This window comes from Lycium barbarum, chromosome 8, assembly GCF_019175385.1.
Source record: "Lycium barbarum isolate Lr01 chromosome 8, ASM1917538v2, whole genome shotgun sequence".
NCBI classification, from domain to species: Eukaryota; Viridiplantae; Streptophyta; class Magnoliopsida; order Solanales; family Solanaceae; genus Lycium; species Lycium barbarum.
Genome location: NC_083344.1, coordinates 9219300 through 9242778, shown reverse-complemented (window position 1 = coordinate 9242778; position 23479 = coordinate 9219300). Strand labels below are relative to the sequence as shown.

The 23479-nt window shown below is 36.8% G+C and overlaps 2 protein-coding genes across 6 annotated transcripts; both read right to left on the bottom strand.

The window, feature by feature from the left end:
* Nucleotides 1-3163: 3163 nt before the first annotated feature.
* Nucleotides 3164-8500, bottom strand: LOC132605881 (disease resistance protein RML1A-like). 5 transcript variants are annotated; one of them, XR_009569486.1, is made up of 4 exons: nucleotides 8184-8493; nucleotides 6687-7536; nucleotides 4874-5820; nucleotides 3164-4260 (listed from the first exon to the last, which is right to left on the bottom strand). XR_009569486.1 is itself a non-coding variant. In XM_060319147.1 (4 exons), the coding sequence occupies exons 2-4, from the start codon at nucleotides 5030-5032 to the stop codon at nucleotides 4077-4079; spliced, it is 393 nt and encodes a 130-aa protein (XP_060175130.1). In that variant the 5' UTR covers nucleotides 5033-5820; nucleotides 8184-8497; the 3' UTR covers nucleotides 3164-4076. The 5 variants fall into 5 exon arrangements, 2 of the variants coding, with proteins under 2 accessions (XP_060175130.1, XP_060175129.1); XM_060319147.1 differs by lacking the exon at nucleotides 6687-7536 and adding an exon at nucleotides 4543-4592 and having other exon boundaries at nucleotides 8184-8497; XR_009569485.1 differs by having other exon boundaries at nucleotides 3164-4255; nucleotides 4874-7536; nucleotides 8184-8500.
* A 6786-nt stretch (nucleotides 8501-15286) lies between these two features.
* LOC132605880 (histone H4) lies at nucleotides 15287-15864 on the bottom strand. Its single transcript, XM_060319144.1, has one exon. The coding sequence runs from the start codon at nucleotides 15761-15763 to the stop codon at nucleotides 15452-15454; it is 312 nt and encodes a 103-aa protein (XP_060175127.1). The 5' UTR covers nucleotides 15764-15864; the 3' UTR covers nucleotides 15287-15451.
* Between the last annotated feature and the right edge of the window lie 7615 nt (nucleotides 15865-23479).

The window sequence follows — 23479 nt, the reverse complement described above, 5'->3', positions numbered from 1 at the left end:
TGCAATAGAGTTATTTTCTCTATTTGGTCTTCTTTATCCTTGTTTTTGGTTCCAAGCAAGGTGGTGATAGTCTTTATCTTGTTTTCAATAGCGTGTGGTGTTTCTTTATCACGTAAGTTGATTTCAAGTGGTGACTTGGGAACTTTATTTGTTCTTGATCATTCAAGAACGCGTTTCTTGATTAAAATTCGTTCTAGTTCATATCCAGAACCCTAATTTTCTTTCCATCATTCCGCCTTTAATACTTACTTGATTTAAACGATTCAATAGTTATTTTTATAGTTCAAAACGTCATCTTTCTCCTCGTCTTGAAAACATATAATTTCGAGAACTATAGACCGATTTACGTCCGTTTCTTGAATCTGCCCATCAAACCGCTTCAAGAACAAGATCCTGGTCGATTGGTTCTTTGTTAACTCGAAGAATCACATCACAAAATATAACAACAGATTTCTTATAAAACATATACAAAAAATTTCCCTCAAGGCTTACAAATTTCGCTCAATTTTTTGTGTACGAAAACTCTATGGAAATTGTATAAAATATGTATATTTGGCTCAAGGCTTGAAAATTTCGTTCAATATTTTGTGTATGAAAACTCTATGAAATATGTATATCTCGCTCAAGGCTTAGAATTCTTACATTTTTATTGTATCGCTCAAGGCACAGAATTTCCGTCACAATTTCGTGTATAAAATCGTATAAAATATGTATACAACTGTATAATACTTGTATAAAGTTCATGTTAGATTTCTGAAAATTTAATACAACTTCATTGTATACAACTTTCTTACAATATTCATACAAATTTAATATAAATAATAGAACATACAAAACTTAAAATTCAATGTTCATACAAACTCAACATACAAGTATCATACAACATTAATACAATTTTGAATCTCACTTCAAAATTTGAAATTATTAAGCCTTTCAAATAGAAACCCTTCTCAAATCTTTCAACAATCTCACCAACCTACAACATGATATCAATAAAGGATACAAAATTAATCAAATAAAAAACAACATCAATTCATTCTACTTCTTTTACCGCTGAGTTCAAAATGCTAGATCTACAGTATCTAGGAATAGTGACAAACAAAACATAGACCTAGATGTCAAATTGATAATCTTTAATAACAAATTACATCAAATAGCCAGGAAGAACATAAGTGTAGCTCAACAGGAAAAAAAAGCATAATTACATGAAATTCGAATCTAAGTCATAAGTTACAAATGCCAAATTGATGTCGCTTGATGTCGATTCTGTTTGCACACTGATTGAGTTCGACTCAAGATCGGAGATCAACGGCGGTGTTAATGGAGATCTATGGTGGTGTTGTAGCGGTTCGGGTGAGCTAGCAAAAAGAAAACACGTTGCTCTCTATTTCTTCTCACTCCGAGTGTTGAAATTGTTCTCTCTGTATTTTCCTTGCGTGAACAGAACGGGAGGGAAGGGTTGGGCTTTTTAATTTTTTCAGATCTAGTATATTTTGTAATTAAGTTGTTAGATTTTGTAAATAATGAAAAGTAATCTTGTGTTTTGTAATATAGTATCTTAAGTAGTATTATTAGGTCATTTTCCCAACAGAAAAGCAAGATAAACATTTTGAAACAGAAGGACTAACAGTTATGGGTCATATGCACTTCTGTCCCTATTTTGTGCTGCTTCAAAATAAGTTAAATAATAGATCATATCAATTTACCCAACATAATCCAAAGTTCCATCCTTTTTTCATTTGGTTGAAAAAAGTTGGAGACAAAAGTATTCTTTTAAATTATTAACTTAGGTTCTTCCAATCTGCATAATTTTTAATTACTCAATTTATTTTGCATATTGAGTTTGAGTTGCATTTTGACTCGGGAATTACATTATGTTGACTCATTTGACTAAATAATTTATTTTGTATATTTGAGTTTGAGTTGCATTTTGACTCGGGGATTACATTATGTTAACTAAAAAAAAAAGGCAGCTTGGTGCACTAAGTTTCCGCTATGCGCAGGGTCCGGGGAAGGGCCGGACCACAAAGGTCTATTGTTAACTCATTTGACTAAATAATTTTGACAAGTTCGATTTCAGAACCGTATATCTAAAGTTCTTGCAACCACAACTGCTAGAGCTGTTCAAAACCAAACCGTAACCGAAAACCCAACCGCAAAATAGGTTTATCGGCTTATTGGTATGGGGTTATCGGGTTAATGGTTGAAGAACTGATTGAAATTTTATCATTAATGGCTTAACGGTGCGGGGTACGGATTACTCGATTTCCTTATTGGGTAAACCGTTAACCCGTTAAGAATGATCAACACTTTTAAAATCTCTAGCTCTGGGTGAGGGACTCATGGTGCAATAAAAAGGTTTGCGGTTCTTTCTGCTGAGTTTGAAAGACTTGCACTTGATTACATATTTCTATGTCACATTAATTTCCATAATATTTGGATCACATGCTGAGATGATTTCTTTCTTATGTGAATTTCCTTTTTTAAGGTAAATTATAAACTTTGTTGTTAGTTGTCTCACAATGACAATCCTTTCTGGCTCATTTTTTCCCCTTGCAATTGTTCTTTCCCATCCTTAATCTGTTGAAATTTCTTCCATTAAACTAGGTTTAAATCACCGCTTGCCTTTTTTATTTTTAATTGACTTTGTTGATTAACCAATAAGCCAACCGATAACTGTCCGATAACCGTTAAATCCAAACCGAACCAACCGCTATCTTATAGGTTAGTTAATGGATTGGTATATTTAAAAACCGATAGCCGATAAGCCGAACCGTTAAACGCTAATATCCAACCGAACCGCCCGATAAGCACCCCTGTCAACTGCTAGTATAAAGTTAATTTTTGAAGCTGCTAAACTTAAAAACATTTATAAACTTTAAATATTCTTAAAATAGGGTCCTCCAAGCGATATATATATATATATATATATCTGCATTTGCCCTTTAGGAACTCGTTGGAAGGTATTCATAGTATTGAAATAAGATTCAATTTGATGCTTGTCCTAAAGAATAGGAAAACAGATATACAACTGATCACTAAATGAATCTCCAACAAATGAATGAAAAACGTAAAAGAAAAAGTAAAGAAGCCATAGCCAACAATCAAATTACATATACGATGAGTCATTTCCTTGGTTGATCAAGAAGTTGCACAAAAGAAATACCAGAACAAGAATGAAGAAATATTAGTAAAATATCAAGCTTATGATCACCGACGTCCCTCAACGCCAAAGAGTGATTAAGACTACAACTAAAAATCAGAGTTGAATGGTCTACGCTTTAGCCAAATGAACAGTAGCCAAAAAAACAAGTTTAAACTTGTATAGCCCTATCCCCACCTCAGTCATAACTCATAATAGTCACAACCCTTCAACAATAGGAAAATACTCAAGAAATCCCCAGTTCAACAGAAAATTACTCATATCTCCTTTAAGACGCTAAAGAGAATAAATATAAAAAGCTTCAGATACGAACTTTGTATCATAAGATAAATAACATGACAAGTCATCTGCAGAATTGACTCTTAGAAATGAACAGGGGATCCCAATTCCTTGTGTTGAGTTACGGCACAACATAGCGAATTCATCTGGCCATCAAAAGGTTCTTGTAAGTAACATCAGTAGAGAACACACAAGTTCTACTTGTGCGGCAGGCATAGTACACCATTGTCTCTTTTTCGGCAATAGTACAACAGCAGAAGCCTTGCACACCACTAGAAAACATATGTTGACAAACTTACGAACACACGAGACAAATCATTTCAAAAAATTCATACCCCATATGTGTCTCCATAGTGAAGCAGATAGATGAACTCGTTACTTGATTGTTGTGCCAATCTGGAATCCCATCGCATTGGAATAAATATTTAACTCATGCAATTCATTAGGCCAAGATGCAAGATTATGACTATGGAAATAATGACCTTCCTCCTCTAAAACTTCAAGATCTCTTAGCATTTCAATAGATCCAGGCCATCAAGTGCAAAAAGATATTGTAGATTTCGCATCTCTCCCAGGTCTACTAGCAGCGTTTGTCTAGATGAGTAGCTCCTAATGTCCAACGAATCAACAGATTTTAGCTGGCATATGTTGCTCGGAAGATCCATAAATCAATTACTCTGTCCAAATTCCTATTGACTTGTGGACCTCTGTCGCCCTTGAACACAGTCTCTAGACTTCGTGAACCATTGAAGTTTGGAGTTCTTCTGAGTTGCTTGCAATCATAGAGATCCAACTTCTTCAAACTTACTTTTGCTACACTACAAGTAAACCAAAGATAGTTTCAAGTAAGATTTTCTTTTCGTCAGTTGCGATTACGGTACACATGAAATTGTAACATTGAGTAACAAACCTACAAATTTAAACTAAGTTCTTGGACATTACTCCCTTGCATATTTAGAAATACAAGTTTCTCGGGTGGAAAATACAATGGTACATATTTTAGACAACAGCTCAAGATTTCCACTAACATGTAAACTTGTCGATTTTAAGCACCCTAAGATTTTTCATTTTCTTACATTCTTTGGCCCTCAAGTTCTCACCTTTTAATGCACAGGGATATACCTTCAGTACTTCTACCTTTTTTGGAACCCTGTAGTGCCATAACACCATGTTTAAGTCCCAGAAAATAATAGAGAAAAATGGCATATACAAATTGAAGGTCAAACAAAGAAAATACATTATTATTTTTAGTAAATAAAAGGATTTTATTAATACCAATGTAATAGTTACAAAACCAAACAGGGCAGACTACCTGTTTCTCAAAATGAAGACCAAGACTCAACTTACAAGGAGCCTAACTACATATCTAGATAACAAGACCAAGACTACCGGTTCCTCTCAACACAAGGCTACAGAGAGAATAAGAATAACCTGACGATTGGATATGTATTCTGCCGTGTATGTGGATATGTATTGCAATCTCGCTGCGCAGCCTGTTACACTGATAAACACTTCTTTGAAACCTGATGCCATTCCTCTCTTTCCAGATAGATGCAACCACAATAGCAAATACACAGCAGATGATCTCATCTCTACCAGTTTCCTTTCTTGCTAGTCACCAATACTTCTTTGAAGGCCCAAACACAGTAGTAATCTCTGCCATATTGCTTTGGTGATGGAACAAGAGAAGAACAGGTGGTCAAATGATTCAGCTAGAGAGTTGCAAAAGACACAATTCAGGGGCACATGAATACCAAATCTAAGCATGTTGCTAGCCTTCTTTGCACTGCTGACCACAAAGTAAATTTATGTCTTGGATGAATGCTTGGTTGTAGTGTGAGAGATTTCCATGGGAATTTGAGATCAATTGGAAGCAGGGTGACATACATGCTCTTGATTGACAATTTATTCCCCTTGACATCAGATGCCAACCTATGTTGCTCGGACTCTTCAAAAATATCGACATGTGCGTGTCAGACACTCCAAAAGTAGTGCATTTTTGGAGAATCCAACACGGGTAAGGCAATGGAAGTGAAGAGTCCGCGCAACTTAGATGCCAACCTAGCATGAAAGGCTCCCTGAAGAGAAGTTGATAGGAGGATGAACTTTCTAGTCTCACTATCTTTCTTATAACCCAAGTAGCATTACCAGGGATGTTGCAAGAGTCCACTGATTCATTCTTCAAATAATAGCTATGCACCCACCTAATCTAGAGGCGGTACGGTCCTTCTTGTCAGCAATTGCCCAAAGTTGTTTGATTACTGCAGCTCTGTTCCTAAGACAAATATTCATGACATTTTGCCCTCCTGCCTTCGGGAGGCAGGTTTTTGCTTCTTTTTTTTTTTGCACTCTCTGCAGTACCAGACCATAAGAAAGATCTGCAAACAGCCTCTACCAATTTCATTATCCTCTTTGGCAAACCAAAAAATGTAAAATTTCTCAAAGAGCTAAGATGAGATTCTTTCAGATACTAGCTAACACCATTCAATAAGAAATAATACATATTTTTTAGAACGAAGGTGAACAAAGAGGGCAAAAGAGAATGCAGAAACCTGATAATAGAATATTCCGTATATATAGTACACGTAATAATTACATGATTGTTCAATATGTATAACTATGCAGTACTTTTCTAAAGTTGTTACTTCTTATACCTGATTTCTTCAAGCAAGCTTAATTTCTACAATTGGATATAAGCATAGAGAGTTAATAAGAACTCATCATTTCCGGAAAAAAAAAATCATTTGATTTTTAATAAGAACTAACTAAACAATAGAATACACAAAAAAAATGATGAATTGATTTGAAAAAAAAAAAGACTTAAACATATTTGAATAGCTAGTCTCGGAAATATAGTCTATATAACCACTACACTACTCGTTAAATTTAATAAGAACTGATTTGGATAATTGTTAAATAGGTGAATTTTGATTTGATAATTTTTGCCCTTGATAGTATGAGTTTGACTTTATCAAATGCTCATTTCTATAAACAACTAGAATTAATTTACTAACAAGAGAAGCAGCACAAATGTATTGAACTCTTGTGTTGTCCACAGAAATGAGGAGTAAATAAAAAATGAGATTAGGTTTAAAAAAAACTATAATCAAGATAAAGACTTCTTTCCTTGTAGAACATCACAGGCTTCTTGAGATACTTTTGCCAAAATTGTTTTTCCTATTCCACCAATGCCATATATACCAACCATGTGAACTTCATCTACACATTCATTTTCTTAACATACCTCTTGCTTCATGCCTTCATCTAACAACCCTTCAAGACAAAATCCATTTATCATTATATTATATGTTCTTGTATCTGGAAGCAATCCAATTAAAGAAAGCTTCTCAAATATAGCACGAGCTTTGTCGAGTTTACCATTTTTCCACAAACCATTAATGATTATATTGTAAGATACTATACGAATATTTTCTCTCTTTCTTTCCAACTTATTTCCCAGATAATTTGATAGCCCAACAAATTAAGTGAAAGACATGTTCACTTCTTATTTATCAATTGAAGCTCTGGTATCATGTCAAGGACAGAAGGATTCTTCCTTATAAAGTTTATCAATAACTCCGTTATAGTTGCGTCAAATGAGAATCCCCTTCCAACCATTTCCTTCATGAATGTTGCCATTTCACTAATTTTGCTACACCTGAGAAAACCTTGCACAATAACATTGTATGTGACATTGTTCGGCACACAACCGTTGTCCTCCATTTTCTTAACATACCTCTTGCTTCATCTAATATTTGTCAAGTTTACCATTTTTGCACAAGCCATTAATGATTATATTGTAAGATACAATATAATATTTGTTCTCTTTCTTTCCAACTTATTAAAGAGTGACATAGCTTCTTCAACAAATCCGTACTTAAAAGTACAACTTGATGCCCTCTGTTTTTCCTATTCCACCAATGCCAAATGTACCAACCATGTGAACTTTATCAACACATTCATTTTTCGATAACAACTCTATATCTTTGACACAAATATCTACTCCAACTGGGTACCAAGCAACATCTAGAGGTGTTTGGTTCACCTCTGGTAGGACTTCTTCTATAATATTCTCGATAAATTTAGATTCATGCCTACAAATTGTTAACAACAAAAGAAACGTTATAACAACAATAATAACTAATTATGGAAAAAAGAACCGTAACAATAAGAGCCAAACACTTAAAAAACTATTGAAAAAAACACTTAAGAGCCGTCTGCGCATGAAAATTATTCACTTTTTTCCAGAATAGTTTTCACTTTTCAAGATCAGTGTTTGGTTATAAAATTTCCAAAACTAACTTGGAGTTGGACTCCAAATCTGGAAAAGTGCTCCGCACCTGTTTTTCAACTCCATTTTCATAAATTTCAAATAAAGTGTTATATTCTCTCCTTTGTAAAGCCTATAACCAAATATAATTCCAACTTCATAAATTCCAAATAAAGTGAAAATACTTGAAATCTATGGCCAAACGCCTACATAATCTTTTAGGTCCTTCTCTCTTAACTATCATTCTTAGCAGCCTTAAATTATTTAAGCATTAGAATCATTCAATTATGCACAATTGAAGCTATAGAATATACTTATGAATTACCAATTCATTATAGTCATTCAAATATGCACAAATTAGAAAGCACCAAGAGACCATACCCAACAACAACATACACACAAGGAAAACTTAACAAATAAGCGCCCCACCGTGGGGCTCGAACCCATGACTACAAGGTTAAGAGATTATACCTGTCAGCAACATTTCGCAAATCCCCAAATAACCGTTCCTTCTGTATACCCAAATCTTCATCAAAACACCCAGTTTGCTTTAGCACTTGAGAAGGATCGACATCGTAGAAAATACGCAAAATTATCTGCTTTAACTTGAGGATTTTAATTAGTTCTTCAACACCCCAGCTAGGAGAAGCATAATTTTTCGAGAAAACAACCATGAAACCCTAGATTTTTCAAGACACCAACATGGATGATTTTGTAGTGGATAAATAAATATAGGCACAGCTTGTGGTTTCTTGTAGGGAACTTCACTTTGGGTCCAGTGGCCTACACCTAGGTGTCAAAATGAGGTGCCCAGCCCAACCCAGCCCAACCGCAAACGATCAAAGAATTAAATGGGATTGAAGGGCCTATAAAATGACAATCCAATTCAGCCTTAAGCGAGCTATGGGATAGGACGGGTCAGCCCGTTAAGTTTTTTAGTTTTTAAAGTAATATTTTTTAAATAATTTTTGGTACAATTTGAACATGAAACTTTTACAATATGAAATAGAATTTTCTATCACTCATTCTTGCGCAAATCCATATCATAGAAGAAAAAACTCAAGAGAAGAAATATAAATTATTATTATTTTTAATCACTAATTCAGATCACGTTCAAAAGAAATTAAACATAATATAAATTCTAAGACTAAAAAGTATTACTTCGGTTTTTAATTACTACTTAGTAGTAAGTGTATTTTTTTCTCCTTATTTTTTATCTTTTGGTTTAATTTACTTATATTTAAAAAAAAAAAAGTTAATTAATTTATTATTTTTTTCTGGCCTCAGCCCAACCCTTGAGGCCAGCGGGCCAAGAGAGGCTGGGATTTTGACTCTCACTTCTATATGGCTCAAAGAAATCTTAGTCCAACCCTACTTAAATAAAGAGTTGAGTTGGGCCGGCCTCGCGGGTCAAGCCCATATTGACAGCTCTACCTACACCAAGATATTTATCAGGTTAAATTAAATGCTACTATGTCCCTGCATTTTCACTTGTCCACATTTACTTGATTAAAGAGTAATAAATAAAATGAGAATTTTACCATATTATTCTAATTATTATATATCATCTTAATTATTAAAATCAATCAAATATATTAAAGTTATGCAATCGTTAATTATTCCTTGAAGTTTTCAATCAAATATTTAATAATATAGCTAAATTAGGAATGATAAATTATCTCTTAATTTTTTAAACTGAATAAATAAAAATGAATATCTATTTTTAATATACTAGGTAAGTAAAATTAGACGAAGGGAGTACATTTCTTCCTATTTGTAGTCACATTTTTCAGTTTTCTTTTTATTTATTCATTTATGTATCTTTTTGGGCTTGGCTATTATAGAATAAAATTGGTAAAGAGCCATTTTAATTTTTTTTGCGCGGATTGTCCTTTCTTTGGGGTGGTCTTTAATTTTTAGCCCTCAAATTGGTGGTCTTTAATTTTTGTCCTTCGCTTAATACCCTGAGATTTGGGGTTAAAATCTCAGCTCAGTAAAAAAATATCGCAAGGCAAAGATTTAAATTCGCAAGACAGAATTTTACCTTCAAAACTCTACCTTAAGGCAGAATTTGCCTGAACGCAAAATTCTGCCTTTGAAGGCTGACCAGAACAGAAAAATGATCCCTTACTTATGGGAGTATCCAGCCCATTTCTTTCTGCAGAAGATAAAGCAAGAACTAGGCGTGTCAAATGGGCGGGTTGGACTGAAATTGGCCCAATCAAAATAGGCTAAGGTAATAAATGGGTTGGGCTAACATTGATCCAAAAGTTATTTGGGCTGAAATGGGCTAAACATGGGTTGGGTCATGACCCGCCTAACTTGACCCAATTTTTTTTAAGGATCTATTTTCTAGAAAAACATTTTTCGTGGAAAATATTTTCTAGAAATACATTTTCGCTAAAAATATTTTTCATCGATTTTATGTGGAAAACATTTTTTGTGGAAAATATATTCGAGAAAAACATTTTTCGTGAAAAATATTTTCCTTCATATCAAACACACCACAAACTTATAAGATACATGATTAAAAAAAAAAAGGCAAATCTCAAGCAATAAAACCAAATTTAAGTAAGGGACAACTACGTATATATACATCTTAAGGAGAAATATTTATGAAACGTGATGATGGTTTTATATTTACAAAACATAACATTACAAACCCTATAAAAACATTCTTTTAAAAAAATAAAAAATAAAAATTATTTTTTTATTTTAAAAAAAAAAAAAAAAAAATTATATATTTTTTTCGCTCAAAATTTTATGTATGAAATGTGTATATCTCATTCAAGGCTTAAAAAGTTCACTCAAAATTTTATGTATGAAAACGGTATGAAAAATGTATGAAATGTGTATATCTCATTCAAGGCTTTAAAAATCTGCTCAAAATTCTGTGTATGAAAACAATATGAAATTTGTATCTCGCTCAAGTCTTAAAATTTCGCTCACATTTTTGTGTATAAAGATCATGTGAGATTTCTGTAAATTAATGCAACTACAACAATATTGTATACCACTTTGATATAACATTCAAGACTTAAAATAATCGCTCAAATTTTTGTGTATGAAATGTGTATATCTTACTCAAGGCTTAAAAAGTTTGCTCAAAATTTATGTATGAAGTGTGTATATCTCGATCAATGCTTAAACATTACACTCAAAATTTTATGCATGAGAATGGTATGAAATGTGTATATCTCGCTCAAGACTTAGAATTTCATTCACATTTTTCGAATATAATGTTCATATTAGGTTTCTGAAAAATTAATACAACTACAACAAAATTGTAACAACTTTCATACAATATTCAAGCCTTAAAGTTTTCGCTCACAATTTTGTGTATGAAAATTATATTAAAAATTTCGCTCATACATACACATTTCATACATTTTTCATAGAGCTTTCATATACAAAAATTTGAGGTATTTTTTAAGCCTTTGAGCAAAAAAATAAAAATAAAAATAAAAATTTTTAAATAATTTTTTTTAAAAAAATATGTTTTCTGGAAAAAAAAACCGAAAAATATATGAAAATCCGTCATGTTTTGTAATATATCGTTATGTTTTGTAAATAAGGAAAGCTATCGTCACGTTTCGTAAATATTTCTCCTTAAGATGTATATATATGTAGTTTTCCCTTTAAGCAAATCATTAAAACGGGCATTATTGAGCTAGGTTGGAGATCACTTTAAAGTGGACTATGTTAGGTTGGGCTAAAATTAGCTCAATATGAAATTATTTTGAGCCCAACCCATAAAATTTTGGCCGCCATCATCTTTTGAGCCATATTTAACACCCCTAGCAAGAACCATAAATTGCACATCCAAAAATAAGAGATCTGATAGGAAACAACAACTATATTTTCAACATGCTGACCTGATAGAAATGGGTAAAAGATCTGCTTTGTTAACAAGCAACATTGTTTTTTTGTGTTTGCCTTGTTTTTCCTCTCTTGTTCTCCTCTCCTCTCCTCTCTTGAGCCGAGGGTCTTTCGGAAACAGCCGTCCTACCTTTCAAGGTGGAGGTTAGGTCTGCGTACACTTTACCCTCCCCAGACCCCACATGGTGGGATTATACTGGGCTTGTTGTTGTTGTTGTTGGTCTACTTCGAGTGTGTAAGCTGATAAGCCTGCAATTTGCCCCCGTCAATGCATAATCATTATCACAACTTGTATGATATAAGGTAAAACAAGATCATTAGTGCTATTGAGTAGAGTTTGCTAAGGCATAGCTTTCCTGCAAAACTCTACCTTAAGACATAGTGTGCAGGTAAATTATGCCCGATGAGGCAAAGTTTTAAAGGCAAACTATGCCCAACGGGGTAGAATTTATAGGCAACCTCTGTCTAGCGATTTTTTTTTTTTTAATTTTCGCCTGAGCAGGAGTTCAAACCCGAAATCCTTTTAAAAAAAGGACAAAAGCTAAATACTTTTATTTTGATGGGTAAAAATTAAAGATCACCCCAAATAAGGGCATTACTGCAAACTGCCCCACTTTTAACATCGGTATTTAAACACCAGTCACTATTTCAACAGTTATTTATTTAGCTACTCTGTAGACAACAATTCAAGAAAAAAAATGAATAAAGTTATCCCTAGCTAAAATACGAAAAAGCTCCATAATAACTGCTGAAGTTAAATATTTATCGGATCAAACTCGATGAATTATTCATGGAAGACTATACAGTTTCCACATTATTTTGTATAGATTATCGTTGAGTTCAAAAAGGGTATATGGAATCATTTTCACATTATTTCATCATATCTCTTTTAATATTAATATTATATTTTATTATTATTTCACTTATAGTAACCACTGCAAACTCGAGTAAAAAATTCTGGAGTTGGAACTTTTACAAATTTAAACCCCATGAATTGTTTCTGGAGTTAGAACTTTTATAAGTTCAAATTCCTTGAATCGTTCCTTGAAATTTAAACTTCATGAACTTTCAAACTATAGCACCGAGTGTTAGAGTTATTTCGTATTTTAAGTAGGAATATATTTGTCCATATGCTATTTCCCCTTAAAAAGCGGCAACTCCACAAATCTTTTCATGAAATTCAAAAATCAGAGAGTTTGAAATGCATTTGAAGCTCCTAGAAATTTTTCAAACTCCAATACATTATATTTGATTTTCACTTCTCAAAGCTTTGACTTCCAGCATACCCTCGAGTTGTTCCATGTTTCACTATAGCAAGCTTGTTTGAATACTATTGTCATGGATTTGAAGAGGTACCATGAGTGAAAAGGTTGTCTCACTCATGTACCTATTTCTCCCCTTGAATGAGATAATCACTCAACATTCAAATCTATGTATTTAAAGGGTGAAATAATCATTTTAACGCGCTTTGGCTCTGGCTCGAGTTTTTATGTTCAATGGCTACAATTCTCAATTCATGTATCTAAATAATTTAAAGGGCCTCATGTATATTCAACCTATAAAGAAGCCTAAAATTGGCTAGATTTGTGAACTGCAGACCTAAACTATGTTATGTTGTATTATCCAATGAATATTTTTTGGTGTCCATCACCATTCTAGACCAAAATTTGGTGAGAAGCAAAACGTATATGAACATACAAACTAAAGTACTGGACTGAGGTAAATGCATATGAACAAAGTCGACATGCCTTGTACACTGATTGAATTTCCATTTTTTTCTATTCAGAGGGTCAATCTGTTCAGCGAAGCAATCTTTAATTCAAGCTAAGGTGAATCTCAATACACGCCCTTTAAGAAATACTTCTTATCTCCCTCCTATATTACTTGTCCGTCAAACTATATAAACTTTGACCTACATTTTACAACTTTTAGTATAGTTTTTGAATAATTAAATTATAATTTCAAAATATTGAATTGATCTAATCCAATTTAGCTTCAAAGATTAGTTAATTTGAATCTCAAAAAGCAAAACAGAACAATTAATATGAGACAGGGGGAGTATTAATTAGGAGGGATTTTTAAGTATTTTACTCTTGATTCGTACTTGAACAATCATAATATCATCCCCATAATTAAGGTGTTTATAGTCTTCAAATACAATTACTACTAAGGGTGAAATAAGCAAAAGTAATTAATTTTGTCATAAACTTCTAAAAGGATAAATAATTTGAAAGAATAATTTTAAAAATCAAGACAAATAATTTGAGACGGAATGAGCACTATTTTGTTGAAAGCAAAAGCAATTATTTTCCAGCAATAAAAAGCTTATTACACCATTTGAAATACTGATTCGGAACAACACAGATTGTTGATATGTTAATCTCAGTAACAAGAACTGAATAAAACTGCAAGAAAACAACCCAACAAAATTAGCTGATACGAAACATTAAAAAAAAGCAGTGGAACACCAATAATGGTTCTTCTTTTCACAGTTTAACAATATTTCAACAAAATCAATTGACACAATAATTAAGCCCTCGAATGAATCGTTATGCAGCACCAAGGTAATTTTCCAACACACCACAAATTCATAAAATACATGATACAAGAAAAGAAAATTTATAGAAAAAAATAAATTAAATCTCAAGCAATAAACTCAAATTCAAATAAATCTTAATAATGGGCTAGAATTGAACTAAGTTGAAGATCACTTCAAAATGAATTATGTTAAGTTAGGCTAAAATCAGCTCAATGCAAAATTATCTTGAGCCCAACCCATAAAATTTTGAACCGATTGAGTGCGTCATCGGGTCATCATCTTTTAAGCTATATTTGACACTCGTGTGCCGCACCACGCAAACAATCCTTATAATGAAACATCCGGAATTGAAAAGATTAAATCCTTTTATAACATACGCCACTGATTATACTTTCTAAGAAAGGAAATTGCAAAAGCAAAATTAAAGCAAAGAGTATAGATGACGGAGAGAATCTTACTAGGAGTAAGAAAATTTCTAGTCTTTGAATATGTAATACCGAATCACACCATCAAGCTCAAAAAAAAAAAAAAAAAGAGAGAGAGAGAGAGAAAACTGAATAAATTTGGCAAGGGAACCATAAACAATTCATTTTTCCACAAATTCAACATTCTTTCAACAAATCAATCGACACATAAACTAAGCCCTCAAACAAATTCTTATGCAGCAACAAGGTAATGTTCAAAAAGCCCATCTAGATCACTAATTTCACAAATCTAACTTTAGCTATACTTTTTAACTGTAAAGACAAAATTGCCAGTTAATATAACCTTCATAATAGTATACTTTACAAGAATGTGAATAGAAAATCAAAATTAAAGCAAAGAAAGTATATGACAATAGACAATCAGAAATAACTACTAACCAATTTCTATTCCATGAATATGTAATAGAGAATTACACCATCAATTTCGAAAGAAACCTTAACAAATCTAAAAGCACAAAGCAACGGAAGATAAAAACCTACCATCATTACCCATAAGAACCCTGATTTCACAAAATCTAACCCCCAAAATATTACTATGGCCATTAATATTTGCAATATTGATTCTACATAACTTCTTAATTTTAATTGAACAGCAAATAATTTTGGAGCACTGAGATATGTTAGTTTTTCCAAGCAAATAAGAAATTAAAAAGCTTTTAAAACAAAGAGTGTAACAGAAATAAGGACTAAGCAAATTTCTATTTCTTGAATACGTAACAGAGAATTACATAATCAAGCACAAAAGAAAACTAAAAATCTTAATCCACGCCCAAAAAAGAAAAAAAGAAAACAACAAATCTACATTCATTAGCCAACAACCCCCTAATTTACAAAACCTAACCCCCAAATCCATAAAGTGTCCTTCCTTGTCTTTTCAAAGCATAAACAACATCCATAGCCGTAACAGTCTTTCTCCTAGCATGCTCAGTATAAGTCACAGCATCACGAATCACATTTTCCAAGAATATCTTCAACACACCACGTGTCTCCTCATAAATCAATCCAGAAATACGCTTCACACCACCCCTACGTGCCAAACGTCTAATTGCAGGCTTAGTAATTCCTTGAATGTTGTCACGCAATACTTTTCTGTGCCTCTTTGCTCCTCCTTTTCCCAATCCTTTGCCTCCTTTACCCCTACCAGACATTTTTGAAGAAAAATAGAGAAAAGATTAGGGATTTTGAAATTTAAATGAAGAGAAATGATTTAGATTTGTTTTTTTGGGTGATGTTTTGTGTTGTGAGAGTTATGTGGGTATATAAAGCTGGTGGTTTAAATCGTGGCCGTTGGTGTGTTGGAGGTGAAGGGGAAGATCGGATGGGTATTAAGGGAGATCCGGGTAAGAAGCGGAGAGTGTGTGTAAGTCGTTGATTAAGAGGAGATCAACGGTGAAGAGTGAGTGTTTTGTGATAGTGTGCGGATTGTGCTTTTGTGGTGAGAGAAATGAGGTATACATTGTTGGCTTGGTCAGAGAATCTGTCTATCTTGTCTAGAAAAGAAAAAGAAAAAGAAAAAAAATTATCCATCCTTTTATTCCTAAGTTTTTTTAATAATATATTTGTGGGCTTTTGGGGCATTAAAATATTAAGTGTTTTTTGTAAATAGTAGTATGGTCATTATATTTGAAATACTGTTATAAACAGCTTGTAGATATTGTCCGCTTTGGAGCCTCAGCCCCGTGAGCGGACAATATGTACAAGCAGTTTACAACACGTTATCAGCACGATGCTCGAAACCTCTGTTGTGGACTGGGGCCAGAAGACCCTCCACTTGTATACGCGTTATGAAAACCGTGAGGGGCCAGAAGTTCTCAAAGCGGACAGTTTATACAAGTGAGTTATGGTGCCTGGTGGCCCTCCTCCTTCGTATACGCGTTTGAAAACCGTGAGGGGCCAGAAGTTCCCAAAGCGGACAGTTTATACAAGTGAGCTATGGTGCCTGGTGGCCCTCCTCCTTCGTATACGCGTTTGAAAACCGTGAGGGGCCAGAAGTGTTATATCTCGTATTTTTTAACCTCGGAGCATCTGCTGGGGTGGGGCCCACATACCGAGATTTTTTTTGGAACATCTGAAAAGTCATATGAATCACATATGTAAAGTTAAACACAACTCATGAAGTACCTTTGGACCAAATCAAAGTGGAAACCCTCCAAACGAATAATTTTAAGAAAACGTTTTCGGGTGACCTGACTTTGGGGGGCAAAAACTGTATTATAAGTTTGGAATTTCGAAAATACCTTGAAATAGAGGTTGTAGATAATTGAATTAGCTTTCAATCCATAGGTCGCGGGTTCCAGGTGACGTCGGTACAAGAAGTTATGAACGTTTTAAGGTCGAAAGGTCAATGGGCTAGGCCCAACTCGGGACCAACCGAGTTGGCCCAAAAAAATAAAATAAAAATTTAGGCCCAATGTTTAAGGGGTGGCCGGCCAAGTGAGGCCCAACCCATGGCTTTAATGAGTATTTCCATGTGCTAATTAATTATAAAGGGATCAATATCCCTTAGAAGGTTCAAGAGACTTAGAAGAGAAAGAAGAGCAAAACAAGAGCAAAAAAAGAAGACCATTTCGGGTTTGGTGTGGAAAATTCACCACCAAAAATCTTGCTCCTAAAATTTTTTCTTTTGTGGTTTTCCTACTAAGTTAAGGTTCCTTTGTAACTTGGTATAGTTGGATTGGAGTGGGGAGCATTAGAATCACCAAAGTGATCACATCTCCAAGTGAAGAAGACTTGAAGAAAAGGTAAGAATTTCTACCTTTTTATTGTGTTATGAAGTTTTGATTGTGTTGTAGTATATAGAAATGTGTTGATTGTATGGAAAAATGGAAGTTTGCAAAGTGGGTGTGTGTTGTAGGTGTGTAGCCGTGGGTATGCACAATTGTATAGCCACAATGTGTTGAATTTATGTTATATTCTAGTTGTGATTGTGATGAAATGCATATGGGAATTGAAAGTTGGATGAATTTAGTTGATATGGAAAAATAAGCATATGGCCGTGTGGTATATTGCATTTGGAATAGAAATGAATTAAGTTGTTTAGTGTATTGGAGTGTTGTTGTAATGCTTGGTATGTAAATGGAGTTAGAATGATATAAGTTTGTATTGAATTGGAATGTAGAAACTTATGTCGTTTTAGTATGATTTTCCGACATTAAGGAAATGAAGTTGTTTGGTTGTTGGTTGTGATGATCATTGATGAATTTGGAAGTTGGAAACATGTTATGAAGTTGTATGCCAAAGATTTGATGTTTTGCATAAGTTATGACTTTGGCGGAAAATTGTATATTATGTATATCGAGTGTATAACTTGAGGAAAACGATATGAAATGTTTCTAGAACTATATGGTGATGATCTTGATTGTTGATGAATGTGAAATTATTGATATTAGTGAAAGTTTGGGTTGAATTGAAGATTATGTCAACTTGTGAGAAAAATGACTAGTTGAAGGATATTTGTGTTTTTAATGTTCATTGTTGATATTGATGTTGTCGTTTGGGTTGTTGTTGATGATTTCTAGCCGAGTTGAATTCTCAGGGTGCCATATGTATAGGGGAAGTGCTGCCGAAATTTCGGTAGCCAAATATGCTTAAAGTTGTAATAATGGCATTAATAACTCACAATTGGTAAACTTGACCAATTGCAGTTTTTCGACGAAACGGGAAGTGAGTTTGGAAAGGCTTAAGGTGCGTGAAAGGTATGTAAAGCAAACCCAATTCTTCCCTTGGCATGCCCTTAGTGTATTAGGGTCGGATCCGGGCCTCGAAGGACCTCTTGGCCCTCGGAATCCGCAAGACAAAATTTCAGTTTTTCCTTCAGTAGAATTGAACCATTTTGATACGCTTTTTCTGAAATTATGCAATTGTGCTCTAAGTTACTCAGAAAGTCATAGAATGTCTGTATAACCTTCGTAGATGATATTATATGTTTAGAGGGCACAATTTGAGCCCGCCGCCTTATTTGTTCTGAGGCGGGCCCACTATTTACGTTTTTGCCCCTAATGTGTTAAAGCTTCCTTTTTAAGCGATTTTTGAAAGAAATGTTTTAATTACCCTACTAATCGCTTAACGAATATTATTTTAAATATTCTGTTAAATATTATAAATTATTTTGACACTCGGAATGACTTCGGGAAAGTTATACTTCTGTAATTTATTATGATATCCGAAATACATTTATTATGATTCCGTCCGACTCCATTGGATTGGTTTGTCTTTGATACGCTTCATCGAGTCTTTGAAAACATTTATGATATTTTTAAATTGCATTAGTCTCTCACTACTCCATTCGTGGATGTCCCAATGTTTCCCACACTGAGCCCGGGCCAGGATATGTTGTCAAGCGTAATTCTCTGCATTGTTCGCCGCGTCCCGATGTGAGGGGGCAGGTATACGCGTACATGGGTCTGTGGAGTATGATGTGCCATGTCCGCCTATTCTGATCTGATCTGTTATGGCCATTTTGATATGACATTATATGATACGGGGCCACGCCCCTTTTTCTGATTCCTCTGTATAGTGGCACCAGCGTCGGGAGGGTGGCCACATTCTGTCTGCCGAGTCCCGTGGCAGGGACCGGATATGATATGATATGACATATGTTTCTGTACGCATTCTGTCTGTTTTGGAAATATGCATTTGACACTCTGGATTCTGTACTCATTTTCTGTAACCATTATGATTTGACTTCTGTGATTCCGCTTTACATATTCAGTACATATTTCGTACTGACCCCCTTTCTTCGGGGGCTGCGTTTTCATGCCGCGCAGGTACAGACGACAGGTTCGCTGATCCATCTGTTTAGGATCCCACTTCTGCTATTTTGGGGCGCTCTCTTCTTCAGAGCCCATCTTTTGGTACAGTCTGTCACTGCTATCTGGATATGTACTTTGTTCAGGGTATGACGGGGCCCTGTCCCGTCTTATGATTATGATATGTTCTGTAGAGGTCTGTGGATACATCTGTGTGGGTTCTGTACACATGTTTGGGATACTTTGTTCTATGATGGCCTTATCGGCCTATGTGTGCCAAGTCTGCTTTTTCTGATAAATTCTGTAGCATCCACTAATATTATTATATTATTATTCTGATAATATGCTAATTTGGGTATCGGGTACGTATAGGTGCCCAGCTAGGGCACTGGTCGCGGCCCACGGGGTTGGGTCGTGACAAAAGTGGTATCAGAGCAGTTCGTCCTCGGAATGTCCACAGACCGTGTCTAGTAGAGTCTTGTTTATCGGTGTGTTGTGCACCACACCTATAAACAGGAGGCTACAGGGCATTTAGGATACTACCCTTCTTTCTGTCTTAGATCGTGCGATAGAGCTGTGTTATCAGGATGACCCCTCCCTGACGAGTGGCTATGTTTACAGATATGCCTCCAAAAAAGGCAACAGCGGCCCAAAAGGCCAAGTCAGTAGCCTTGGGAGAGACTAGCCGGGTCCAGAGGATTACCAGGGCCCAGGCACATATTGCTCCGGGGACTTTGCCCCAGACAGAGGGTTCGTCTACACCGCCACTCGTGGAGGAGATTGGGGCGGCCGCAGCCGCAGATCGGGGGGCGGCTCCACCGCCAGCTCCCGCAGTTCCAGTACCTGAGCCTCCAGCTCCACGGCCAGGCACTGAGGATCAGTCTATGAGGGAGGCAGTCCAGTTGCTGACGAGACTTGTGGCAGGGCAGGTTCAGGGGCATGGACTGGGAGGTGACCGGGCAGTCAGGCGTGATAGTTCGAGAGCCCGTGAGTTTTTGACTTGTAACCCTCCAGAGTTCTTCGGGACAAAGCCCGAGGAGGATCCTGAGGAGTTTATCAGGAAGATGCGACGCACTCTAGATTTGATTAATGCTTCCGAGACAGAGTCAGTCGCGTTAGCTTCGTACCGGTTATATGATGTGGCGGCAAACTGGTACGAGTCATGGGGGCTATCCAGGGGGGACGGCGCTCCTCCAGCAGTTTGGGGCGATTTTTCTCAGGCATTTCTTGGACACTTTCTGCCCCCAGAGTTGCGACGAGCCAGATCTGATAGATTCTTATTATTGAGGCAGAAGGGCCGCAGTATTCGGGACTATAGTTTGGAGTTTGATTCCTTGGCCCGATATGCACCTACTGTGGTGGCTACTATGGCGGACCGGATGCACAGATATATTATGGGGCTGGATCGGTATTTTGTTGATAGCTGCTTAGTATTGGCTGCTCAGCCCGGTATGGACATTGCCCGTATCCAGGCCCATGCCCAGGGTATGGAGGATCGGGGCAGAGGAGGACACCAGCCTGACAGGGGCCAGGATCGGAGACAGCCCAAGAGGGCCAGGTCATCTGGAGATTTTCGGGGCAGACAGCCCCAACAGCCGCAGCAGCCTAGCAGATTTTCATCTCAGCCAGCGCAGAGCGCGCCTCCCCAGCCTACCGGTCGCAGATTTGATAGCCCAGGGTATTCAGGAGCAGGCCAGAGCTCCAGGGCTTCAGGTTCACGGACAGATAGGGGTTCTGGTAAGATGAGGCCACCCAGGGTTCAGTGTTCTTTTTGCGGCAGATACCATACGAGAGAGTGCTACAGAGCCACCGGTGCATGCTTTTCTTGTGGCCGTCAGGGCCATTCTGTGAGAGATTGCCCGTATAAGGGTAGTTCGGGTGGTGCAGCGCAGCCTACCGGATCAGCCGCTGGGTCTTCATCTTCGTCAGTGGCTATGCGCCCTACGGGGCAGGGTATTTCGGCACCAGCGGGTCGCGGCAGAGGCCGTGGTGGAGCTTCTGGTATTAGCGGTCCTTCGAACCGCATTTATGCTTTGGCCAGTCGCCAGGATCAGGAGGCATCTCCTAATGTCGTTACAGGTACTTTATTGGTCTTCTCTCGGTCTGTGTATGCATTAATTGATCCAGGTTCAACTTTATCATATATTTCACCTCTTGTTGCCGGTAAAATTGGTATTATGTCTGAACCTATAGAGCCATTTGAGGTAGCCACACCTATAGGGGACTTTATTGTAGCGAAACAGGTTTATAAAGACTGTTCTGTGATTGTATGTGGCCGTGATACTAAGGCAGATCTGGTAGAGTTAGATATGACTGAATTTGATGTTATTATGGGTATGGACTGGCTAGCTTCCTGTTACGCTAATGTTGACTGCCAGAATAAGGTAGTTCGCTTCCAGTTTCCCGGGGAGCCAGTTATAAATTGGGCTGGTAATACAGCATCGCCGAAAGTTAAGTTTATTTCATACCTTAAGGCAAAGAAAATGATTAGAAAGGGTTATATCTATCATCTGGTACGGGTACAAGACTTGGACGCAGAGACGCCGACACTTCAGTCAGTCCCCGTGATTAATGAGTTTCCAGATGTTTTTCCCGACGAGCTTCCACGTCTTCCTCCAGAGCGGGAGATAGACTTCTCTATTGACTTACTCCCAGACACTCAACCTATCTCTATTCCTCCGTATAGAATGGCGCCTGCAGAGTTAAAGGAGTTGAAGGAACAGCTGAAAGATTTGCTGGATAAGGGCTTCATCAGACCCAGTACTTCGCCTTGGGGAGCCCCGGTATTATTTGTGCGTAAGAAGGACGGGTCGCTGCGTATGTGTATTGATTATCGGCAGCTGAATAAGGTAACTATAAAGAATAAATACCTCCTCCCCAGGATTGATGATTTGTTTGATCAGCTGCAGGGCGCTAAGTGTTTTTCGAAGATAGATCTTTGATCCGGTTACCACCAGGTGCGAGTACGAGAGGTCGATATCCCTAAGACAGCTTTCCGGACCCGATATGGGCATTATGAGTTTAGGGCTATGTCTTTTGGGCTGACAAATGCTCCCGCAGTATTCATGGATTTGATGAACCGAGTATTCAGGCCATTCTTGGATATGTTTGTAATTGTATTCATTGATGATATCCTGGTTTATTCTCGGTCTGAGGCGGAGCACGCAGATCATCTGAGATCGGTATTAGGGGTACTCCGGCATCAGAAGTTATATGCGAAATTTTCTAAGTGTGAGTTCTGGCTGTCTTCAGTGGCTTTCTTGGGGCATGTTATTGCAGCTGATGGTGTCCGGGTGGACACACAGAAGATTGAGGCCGTGAAGAATTGGCCCAGACCTACGACGCCCACAGAGGTACGCAGTTTCCTGGGGTTAGCAGGTTATTACAGGAGGTTTGTGGAGAAGTTTGCTTCGATTTCAGCGCCTTTGACAAGGCTGACTCAGAAGGGAGCTAAGTTCCAGTGGTCTGACGCTTGTGAACGGAGCTTCCAGTTGCTGAAGGAGAAGCTGACTACAGCCCCAGTTCTGACTCTTCCAGAGGGACCGGACGGGTATGTTATTTATTATGACGCTTCTGGCATGGGGTTAGGCTGTGTATTGATGCAGCACGGCAGAGTTATAGCGTATGCTTCCCGGCAGCTCAAAAAGCATGAGAAGAATTATCCTACCCACGATCTGGAGCTCGCAGCGGTAATTCATGCTCTGAAGATATGGAGACACTATTTATATGGCGTTCATGTGGATATCTATACTGATCATAAGAGTCTCCAGTATATTTTCAGACAGAGAGAGCTTAATTTACGGCAGCGGAGGTGGCTGGAGCTTCTGAAAGATTATGATGTAGATATTCTGTATCATCCGGGCAAGGCTAATGTTGTTGCAGACGCTGGGGGATATGTTGCGGGCCTGCGTTATTGATTTCAGAGGCAGCTGGGATGATCACCTGCCGTTGATTGAGTTTGCATATAATAACAGCTACCATTCCAGCATCCAGATGGCTCCGTACGAGGCTCTATATGGCAGGAAATGCAGATCGCCGATTGGATGGTTTGATATTGGCGAGTCAGAGTTGATTGGCCCAGATATGGTCCAGCAGTCCGTGGACAAGGTGAAACTT

Bases quoted from the DNA above. Each gene is read 5' to 3' on its own strand.
- LOC132605881 (XM_060319146.1), bottom strand. From the start codon at position 8,386: ATGGTTGTTTTCTCGAAAAATTATGCTTCTCCTAGCTGGGGTGTTGAA. The intron at 7,537-8,183 runs GTATAATCTCTT...AACAATTTGTAG, and splicing joins TTGCGAAATGTTGCTGACAG to GCATGAATCTAAATTTATCG.
- LOC132605880 (XM_060319144.1), bottom strand. From the start codon at position 15,763: ATGTCTGGTAGGGGTAAAGGAGGCAAAGGATTGGGAAAAGGAGGAGCA.